Below are 10,403 nucleotides of genomic sequence, written 5' to 3' on the forward strand. Positions count from 1 at the left end.
AACATTCTCCACTGAAGGAAACCGTAAACATGTCATGAGGCATTTGAAAGATCTTGGGTTGAGGAGGGATGGAAAGAAGATCCTGTGTGGTTAGAATCCATGGGGCTAGAGAAGGAGGTTGGAGAAAGGCCATTGGACAGATGATAAAGACATAGTAGGTATTTTGCACTATTTTGTTTTTCTCAGTGTGTGAAGAAGTCATTAGAGGATTCCAAATAGCAAATTCCAAATAAATTTGTGTTCATAAAAGGTATTCCTGCCACTCTTTGCAGGAGGAGCGGATGGAAGCTGGAAATTTACTTTGGAGGCCATTATATTAGGCAAGAGGTTCTAGTGGCCTGATCTAAGTGGTATTGGTGGAATTAGGGAGAAAAGGCCAGGTCTGGGATCCATTTTGAAATGTAAACTTATTAGTCTATGATAGAAAACACGAGTTTGATTCATTGATTTAAAATAGTGTCGGTATCCATTTTCCTGTACGTAACATAATTTCATTCTTCTATTTCATTCTTCTATTCTAAACTCTTATTGTGTATGTGTACACACCATATTTTCTTTATCCACTCATTCTTTGACAGTCAACTAAACTGGTTTTATAGTTTGGCTAATTGTGAATTGTGTTGGTATAAACAAGGGTGTGCATTCATCACAATAGTATGCTGATTTCATTTCATTGCAAAGGAGTGGCATAGCCGGGTCATATAATGGATCTATGCCTAGTGTTTTGAGAAACCACTATACTGATTTCCATAGAGATTGCATTAATTTACCGTCCCAAAATGGTATAAAGGTGTTCCTTTTTCTCCACATCCTCTCCAGCATTTATTATTGTTCGATTCTTAGTTGCCATTCTAACTAAAGTTGCTAAAGTTGTTGAACACTTTTTCATGAATTTTTTGGCCATTTGCATTTCTTTTGAGAGGTGTCTTGTTTAGTTCATTTGCCCATTTATTAACTATGTTTTTCTTAAATTTTTATTAAGAATATGTTAAAAAGTTGAAATAATAATCATCGGTCAGAGGAGTAGCTTGCAAAAATTTTCTGCCACTCTGTAGATTCTCTCATGACATTTTTCTTTGTAGACTCAGCGGTTATGACTGGTGGGTTGGCTGGAGAAATTGTTGAGCAGCTAGAATGATAGTAACCCTTTCACTTTAACAACAAAGAAAATAGAAGGGAAATTAGGGGGAAAATAAAGAATTTCTCTTAGACCCCTCAAAAATACTTATGTATTTGGTTCTTACAGAAAAAGTTCAGCACAGACAATGCTCCTAAGGAAAGACAGTGGCTAGTGAAATATATCAGCCTTTTGTACTAATATAACTTCCTAAAAAATTGCCACTTTCATAGTAAATTCTCTTTTCACTCTGGAACATAATTAGAATTTTGTATTTCAGAACTTACATGCTCAAAGTTTGAAAGACTCTCCCCAATTGAAGCTATGGCATGAGAACATTTACATCATCAAAGATAAGTTTGAAAACAGAATTCTGAATAATTCTTTCAAAATGTGTTTTTTTATAGGTTCGTCAGCAATTTCCAGCTCCTCTTGGCTGGTCAGGCACTGAAGCTCCTACACAAGTCACTGTTGAAACCCATCCTGTTCAAGAAACAACCTTTCATGTAGCCCCTCAGCAGAATGCATTGCATCATCACCATGGAAACAGTTCCCATCACCACCACCACCACCACCACCACCACCACCACCACCATGGACAGCAAGCCTTGGGTAACCGGACCAGGCCAAGGGTCTACAATTCTCCAACAAATAGCTCCTCTACCCAGGATTCTATGGAGGTTGGCCACAGTCACCACTCCATGACATCCCTGTCTTCCTCAACAACTTCTTCCTCGACATCTTCCTCCTCTACTGGTAATCAAGGCAATCAGGCCTACCAGAACCGCCCAGTGGCTGCTAACACCTTGGACTTTGGACAGAATGGAGCTATGGACGTAAATTTGACCGTCTACTCCAATCCCCGCCAAGAGACTGGCATAGCTGGACATCCAACATACCAATTTTCTGCTAATACAGGTCCTGCACATTACATGACTGAAGGACATCTGACGATGAGGCAAGGGGCTGACAGAGAAGAGTCCCCCATGACAGGAGTGTGTGTGCAACAGAGTCCTGTAGCTAGCTCGTGACTACATTGAAACTTGAGTTTGTTTCTTGTGTGTTTTTATAGAAGTGGTGTTTTTTTCCAAAAACAAAGTGCAAAGCTGCTTGAATCAGAAGGAGATTAACACACTGAACCGCTACAAGAGGGCAAAGCTTTTTTTTTTTTTTTTAACTTGAAAAGATTGCAAAGGGACAATGAAGTTTTTAAGAGCCATGTCCAAATCCATCTTCACGGATAGCTCAGAGGTATCCTCTTTTTGCCTCCCCCATTTAACTTGCCACCTCCTAGTCATAGTGGGTTTTTTTTGTCTTTCTATTCAACAAAAAAGTTAATGTTCAGATGTTGGTCTTGGTCATTTGCCAACTAATTTTGAAATAAAAAGGCACTGCACATAATTTGCATAGGGCCCCATTAGGGTGTTTTTGTTTTTTCCTCCTCCCCCACTTTTCCTTTTTCTTTTTTTGTTTTTGTTTTTATTTGGGTGGGGGTGGGGTGTGGATTTGGGTTTTTAAGTCCTCTAAACACACTTGGGCACCGAAATGCAGTACTGTAAGGAAGAGGGACCTCCAGCTTACACAAACATCATCTTCAGCTGTATGAAAGGGACGATTGTGTTGAAGTTTGTAAGGCACATTAAGCATGCTAAGTGGCGGGGATCAGAACTCTCCTATCTGAACCTACTGAGGAGCAAAGCAGCAATTACGTGGGATCCTGTGGGCCTTCTGCTGTGGAGGCCACAGGAAGATGGGAGTGGAACGTGACTGGTCTCCTAACCAAGGTGCACTGAGAAGCAATCAACGGGTCAGTCGTGGCCAGTCCTGGGGAGGTCTGAGTGGTGGTCTTTGGGATAACCTTTGGCCTTATGGATTTGGACTCGAAATCAGAAGAGCCTACCATTTCAGATGCAATCACTTGTGGACATGCTTTTGCAGACAGTCCTTAATGCTGAAAACACAGAGAATGGGTAATTCAAGAGGCCTTTCTTTTAAAATAGACTTTTGTGACCCACTAATTGTAAGGTATTGCAAGGTCACTTTGCGTGTGTCATAAAGTTGACTTCCTTATTGGTTGAAGGTCACAGAAGTAGTGGTTTGCTTTGATGGAAATAGCTACAGCTGTGTCCCTTCCTGCTTTTTACTTTTTCTTTTGCTTTTTCTCGGCACGTGGTATCTCCACCATTTCTTCTGCACAAAGATGTCTTCTGTTCATCCTGAACATTTTTAAAAAATGCAGAATTTTATGTGACTGCTTTTTTGCCTCACAATTATGCTGTGAATTTTACAAAAATTTATTTTCTTTTTTGATAATTTATTGTACCAAAGCTGTTTTTATAGCACATAGATGTCTGTAACCAATAATGTAGCAGTTCTGCACTTTGACACAAGGTGTAACTAGACCATTTTTAAATGTCAGTTGAAAATTATGGCTGTACTATTGCTTAAACAAAACTGGAACTGTTGTTGAATCCATAGCCAATACATTTACAGCAATCTGTGTACTGAACATAATAGATTGACATCTAATTCAAGATTACAACATCTGTCACATTCTAAATGTGTTCAGGCTTCTGAAGGTAAAGGGACACTGGATCCAGAAGCTATGGAGCCAGCAGTTGATTCTTGTATTCCTGATTAACCTACTTGTAAACTTGAACGCAAGACCTTGATTGCACCAACAGGTCCAAACTAGGAGCAGGAGTAAAGCAGAACTCTTGAGCATGACCTGAAGTGAACAGGCTGGTATTTAACAGGTGCCTCGTTTTGAGATTATGCTGCCTTAATGTAACACAGTCTGGCAGTTGCTAAATTTGTGTTCCCATTTTAAATTGACCAATTTTAGGGTGTTATACTTTTGAGCGGTTAAATTGGGAGAATGAAGATGTAGTAATTTACCTGTCCAGGATCAAAAGAAGCCTAGAAAAGAAGCAGTAATCTACCTCTGCCGATAACCCTGTTCGAAACAACTCAGCAGAACACCACGTTACTTTTTATTGGTCAACTCCATGTGGCTGACTAGGTCAATTTTTTCTGAACAAAACAGGTTTTTATATGTAAACAGTGACAAAAGAAAGGCTTAAAACTATGTAAATGTGAATGGAAACTTGGAAATATCCGTTTTTATAAACCACAAAAAATTTTTGTTGTTAATCAGGAAATCCATATTTATTTTGTAATTAAATGTCAAGCCTGTGGATGATTTTTTTTTTGAACTTGGTAGTTCATAAAGGTTTACAGTGAATAAAAGGATATCACCTTGAGTATAGCAATATCAAACAGAATCCAGTAGTTACTGCTGTTTAGGAATGTGGAACGTGAGGTTAAATCACTATATGGGTCAGGTCATTTTTTTTTTTCTGTGCTGGTTGCCACATCTTAGCAAGCACCAAAACAAACAAACAAACAAACAAACAAAACAACAAGAACAACAAAAGACAAACCACAAAACCCCCTAAAACAGTTTTTAAACCAATATTTACATAAAATAAGTCATAAAATCCAATGCTTCTGCATACTGTGTTATGTTACAGTCCAGTTTTGTGTGCTTTACTACACAGTTTGGTTACAGGACTTCTGTGCATTGTAAACATAAACAGCATGGAAAAGGTTAAATACCTGTGTTCAGATTGTAAGATCTAGTCCGGACTTGCTGTGTATATTGTAACGTTAAATGAAAAAGAACCCCCCTTTGTATTATAGTCATGCGGTCTTATGTATGATAAACAGTTGAATAATTTGTCCTCAGACTCTTTACTATGCTTTTTTAAAATTAATTTAAGAAAAAATGTAATGATAGTAAAAATCTTCCTATGCAATTAACCTGATCCAGGTCTGGTAGGTATACTGAGTTATAAACTTAGTCAAATGTGTAAAAAGGAAAATATTTGAGTTACATCAACATAGGCTTTAAATATCTCAAAGTAAAAATTGGAGGTTTAACAGATCATTTGATTTTTAAAATTTTTTATCTGAATGATTACTTATATTCACACAATTTCTCTGGTTCCAAGTGCTGATACTATAGTTTGTAGTGTTTCAAGTGGATGTTAACGATTAGGTGGTTTTCTGCAATTGTGGTTTTTTTCTAATAGATGAAGGAGAGAATATAGGTATTGTTATTATTCCTCCTCCTCCTCCTTCTCCAGGTCCTCATGGGAACATAACAGGGACTTTTTCTTACACAAATTCTAGAATTCCTTCCACAGTGAGTCAGTTTCTAACCTAAAGTCTTCTCTTTTTATGTTAACCTGCATAAGCATTTATTAAGGTGGCCTTCAGAAGGTAAGAAACTTGTTTTAAAGTTAAATATGATTTTTGTAACATTCAGGTTGGGAATGTAAAGTTGAACTCACAACATGAAAAAAATGGAAAATCCCTTCCGTTTTTGTCTTAGGGTATTAGAAATTTACTTAGATGAATGGCACATTTTGTGATACTGGACTCAGAAAAACCAGGACCTATTTTTATTTAGTGAATTTACAAATACATACAAAAGATCATTTAAGTCTGCAGTAATTATAAAGCCCCCCAAAATGACATTTGTGCCTTTGCCTCTCTACTCTCTCCCAGTTGGTAGGGAAGTACATTCGTAAATCCCACAAGAAGCTGAGGTTGCAAACATTCCAGGTCAGTCCCCCAATTTTCCAAGTAGATTTGCTTTTATTTTGCTGGTCCCCAGAAGATAGGTTTGGTATATCATTTTCATTCTGTTTTTGTCATAGACCATGTGTAATAGGTCAAATGGTTTGTTCCAAATATATGACTTGGCTTTAATGTCATGTCAGAAAAAAGTATGAAAATTTAAAGGGGCAGGGGCTGTGCACAGCTGTGGTATATTGAGACTGTGTTCAGATTTCTTAAGATCTACTTGCCACACTTGGGCAAACTTGATGAGCTCTGAGGGAGTCTTTATGAAAGGAGAGAGTAGAAGTTCCCTTTCTCCTGACCATGACTTCTTCCTTAGTAGTTGTTTCCTAGAATGGTAATATATATCAAGGGATCTTTTGAACAGAGAGAGTCGTGGAAACCATAACAGCTTGTCCTATCAGGCACGCTTTTTTAGTGCCTTGCAGTATTCCGTAAACGCATTCACAAAGAATCACCCAGTAAGAGCCACCTGGGCCTTCACCCTGAACTCAGTCTTTCCTATATCCCTGTATTTAAATCAGGAGATACTTGTTTTGTGGAAAACTTGTTCAGTGATCAGTGTTTGATCGCTTCTGTCTTTCTCCTTGTTACTGCCAAGGTCCTGGGTTTTATGCTCTCAGTGAAAACTGGTAAAGAACTAGGTTTTCTTCTATCATGAGTTTTTTTCTAAAACAACATTTACCCAAACACTGAAAAGCACAGGCATTTTTCACCTGTTAAAAAAATTTTTTTTAACCTCAAATCTTCAGAAACAAAGAATTTCTCCAACTGAACACTGATTTAAACATGGTAACTAGGTACCTAAAACCCCTCACATCTCTCTTCAACATGTGGCTTCTTCACTTGGGTGCCTTTTCCCCTCATGCATCGCACTAGCCCTTCAGCATATGGTCCTCTGTAGGCGTTACTGGGTGGGGTTTAATGTGGGTGTGTTGGTTCAACTTTGCAGGAATCCCCTGCCATCCCCAGCAAAACTCTACCTTAGAACAGCGAGAAGGGGCAAGCTGTTCTCCTAACCACTGCCCTTTCCTTGGCCAGGCAGTAGTGTCTGTCTCCTTTGGGTTCTGAAGGAGCAGAGTACTAGGGTAGGGGTTGTGATGGCTAACCCAGTGCACCTTCATGTTTGGGCTGGGAACAAGGTGGCACAGGTTCATGGAGAAAATAAGGCAGAAAAGTGGAACCCAGCTCTGTTCATAGGAGATGAGGCCTGTAGGTGCTGATCAGTGGACCTGGCCCACCATCCTCTCATAGCTAGAAAAGTCCTCGAGGGTATTTCAGCTTGCAATGTGTAGCGAGGCTGTGTAGGTATTATGCTTTGTTTGAAAGGCCATAGTTTGATTTTCTTTTCAATTAAATTTTCCCAAAACTGCTACTTTTGGTTTTTTTTTTTTATCCTAATTTTATTCTTATGAACTTTTGCTCTCCGCAGCTACTCATTATTCACTGTAATTGCCCCTATTTTTTTTTAAGCTGAAACCAGTTTAAAAACAAAAAAACGGGGATGGGTAGATTTGTACCCAAAGCAAAATATAGTTAGGCATTGGGTGTGAGTAGTGGTTTTTCTCTGGGTGTGGGCATCAAGCCAGCCTATCAGGTGTGGCTGGCAGGTGGCTTGTTAATGCCCTTGCAAGGGGAGAGGTCTGAGTCTGAACACTTCCCAAAGCAGAGGTGTTGAGTTGGCTAGGGCATCCTGGAACGCAGCCTGGTGAGGGTCTTTCACTCAAGGTGGCAGAGAAACACTGCGTAGTGGAGTTCACTGGTTCCAAAACTAAAGGGGTTCCTTCTGGTGATGTGAGGTAGTGCAAGGAGAAAGCGTCTTGAGGGACAAGCCTCAGTCTGCTGAAGACATGGTGTGATGTAGTTCAAGAGTGAACCCCAAGTTTTTCAGGTGATTCTGAACCTGCAGCCAGGCAGGACTCAGAGCAAGAAGAAGGCATGGGTCGATCTGACACTGAGACCCTAAATTTGAGAACACCTTACATGAGATTTTATTATTGATGTGTGGGAGTTGTTGGGGATTGTGAACCCACCGGTTCTTGACTACTAGGATCCATTCCCAGCTCATATTTTGAGGTGGTCTCACTAAATTGCTGAGGCTGGCCTTGAATTTGGATCTTCCTGCTGCTGGGATTACAGCCACTGCGCCTGGTTGTAATTGAGGGTTACATGCATAAAGGATTAAACTAGTAAAACTCATATTGCATTACAAGGAGTTATAAATAAACCTCTAAGAAAGGCAGAAATTGCCAGATGTAAGTATACAAATGGTACACAATTCGTTGCTTCTGCCATCTTCCCCTATGGAAGTTTTTTGATGTCTCTCAAATGAAGAATGGTATGTGATAAATTTATTTCCCCAGCAGTGGGCTTCGGATTTGCTCCTCCATACCCCAGGCTTATGGTCTTTGGAAGATCATGGAAAAGCTTCCTAGATCACCAACACTCCTCTGTTAAGTGGCTGCAATCCCTAGCTCTGGAATTGCAGAGATTGAAATCCTGTCTACTTGCTAGCTCCACTGTCTGGGACAGTTCCCTTTCCTTCTCCAGGCTTCACTTCTCTCTTTGCAAAATGGAGATGTTTGTAGTGTCCAGTTACAGGATTTTGCATGGCTTCACATTATAGCATAAGTATTTTAGCACATGCTTAATATATAAGAAGTGTCCTAGAAATATATGTAGAGAGCTTGGTTCCACGGCAGAAATGAAATCTTTTTTTTTTTTTTCCATTGATACAACAAACATGATTGTGGGGAAATTAAGTGAGTAGTGTTTTCTGTGAATAATTAAACAGGATTATTTTGCAGTTTACTTTTATTTCTGGAGAGTATGACTGGATGTTAACATTCCTTTGCGAAGTTGGTTCTGCTACTGCACAGAACCTGTATATTTTGAGAATTTTGAAGGGTTTTGCTAGGTTACTTTGCCTTGATACAGTGTATACTTAAATGTTATAAAACATTTCAGATGATATTTCAGCAGAAATTTTCCCTCGACCAAGGAGGCATCTGGAAGATCAGATATGGTAAGGAGAACAATGTTTCTCATCTGGTATTTGGTTGGCCCTGGGGATCACCTGTCCATTGCTCCCCAACTTCCCACCACAAGGCAGACCTGTTAGGTGTTTGTCCCTCAGAAGGAGAGTTGACTTAGATTACAGAAGAAAGGTTATAAATCAGTTGATGCAATAGGGAGATTTAGAGAACTTAAAAGGTTATAATCCACATTTTGAAAATAGTAAAGGGCTAGCTTTTTCTTTTTTGAAATATTTACTTGGTTGATATCCAGTTTGGCTTCCAGCAGTGTTATCCCCTTTCTTTCCTAAAGGAGCCCTCCTTGTATCAAATATAAGGACAAAAGTGTTTCAGAATGCAACTCTACTCATTTGCATTAGAATACATACGATTTCCATTATAATGGCCTGTGGCTTTGGATAAATAAGACAAGAGCTGACCTAATCTTGGATTTGATGTTCACCTAAGGGAGAACTATTTTCTGGGAGGTAGAGTTCCCCTGCTCAAAACCTAAACCACATGGCCTCTGCTTGTAAAGCAAATTGATCTAGTTGTTTCTTGGTCTTTGCCCTGCTTGGTTTGCAGATCTCTTGACCCTGAGGGTGAGGATTGCACTGGAGTTGCATCTCCAAGGCCCTGATGACATGTCTCCATGTAGGCATGAATGATGCCATCACTGGGGACAGTACTTAACGTGGGATTCCTTTAATTCTCACCTTCAGACAGGTACCACCTTCACCCTGGTCTTACTCCCCATGCAGGGACATGGGTGCTGCTGAGACGGGCCTCCTTCCCACAGTCATACTTCTCTGAAGGCCTCTTTGTTCACATCATAGCAGTGACTTGTCTTCAGGAGTCTAGTGGAGCTCAAGGGAGGAGCTTATCAGGCGAGACCTCCATGGGGTATTCTCTGGCCATGGTCTTTCTCCCCTCAGGTTGTCTGCCCCTTAGAGACCTGCCTGCTTCACTAGAAGCAGAGGAACCCCACAGTGGCCAGGCACACGGCAAACAGCAGCTCCCCTTTCCTGGCAGGATTAAAATGGAGTGAAGGAAGATCAGCCCTACTTCCTGCAGAGGACACTAAAGAAAGCCGTCAGAACTAACCCAGCAAACAGTTTTTTTTTTAAGTGAATGGATAGTTCTTCTGTGAAAAAAGAAATGTCTTATGAGCAGAGGGCCTTGGAGCCTCTGGCATGAGGACTGTACTAGAGAAATGGACAGCAGCTGGGACCTGGGGATGGGAACCAAAGCATGCCACTTTGGAGACCATAATGAGTGGGGAAGGCCGACAGATCAGTGAGAAGCAAACCTCGTGTTTTAAGAGTTGGCCTGTGAGCTGGTGTGGTCCAGAGAGGCCAGTTTTCCTGAGGAGTGGTATTGAAGCTGAAGTCTCAAGGGTGCGAGGGCCTCGCTGTTGCAGGTGGGCAGAATCCAGTCTGTTCAGGAAGGAGCTTCTGGGAAGTGGTGAGGACAACAGGCTTCCAGATGTTCTTGGGCAACACGGTGGGTGCCATTTTCTGGTGTTGGTGTATTTGAGTGGAGCAGTGTGCCGAATGTCATGAGTTCCATTCTAGGACGTTGTGAAGGTCTTGTAGGAGATGCCAGGTAGGTGGTTTGACATAAAA

The 10,403-nt window shown here is 40.5% G+C and overlaps 1 protein-coding gene across 6 annotated transcripts in view; it reads left to right on the plus strand.

Moving 5' to 3' along the window:
• The window catches only part of DYRK1A (dual specificity tyrosine phosphorylation regulated kinase 1A), a 150,325-nt gene extending 145,459 nt beyond the window's left edge, over nt 1-4,866 (plus strand). For all 6 annotated transcript variants that reach the window (XM_081300658.1, XM_081300659.1, XM_081300657.1 and 3 more), the window contains one exon: nt 1,525-4,866. In XM_081300658.1, the coding sequence (XP_081156784.1) occupies nt 1,525-2,148 (624 nt within the window). In that variant the 3' untranslated portion in view covers nt 2,149-4,866. The remainder of the gene's footprint in view (nt 1-1,524) is intronic.
• The last annotated feature ends 5,537 nt before the right edge of the window (nt 4,867-10,403 follow it).

The sequence above is a fragment of the Spermophilus citellus genome, assembly GCF_964194105.1.
Source record: "Spermophilus citellus genome assembly, chromosome: 7".
Lineage (NCBI taxonomy): Eukaryota > Metazoa > Chordata > Mammalia > Rodentia > Sciuridae > Spermophilus > Spermophilus citellus.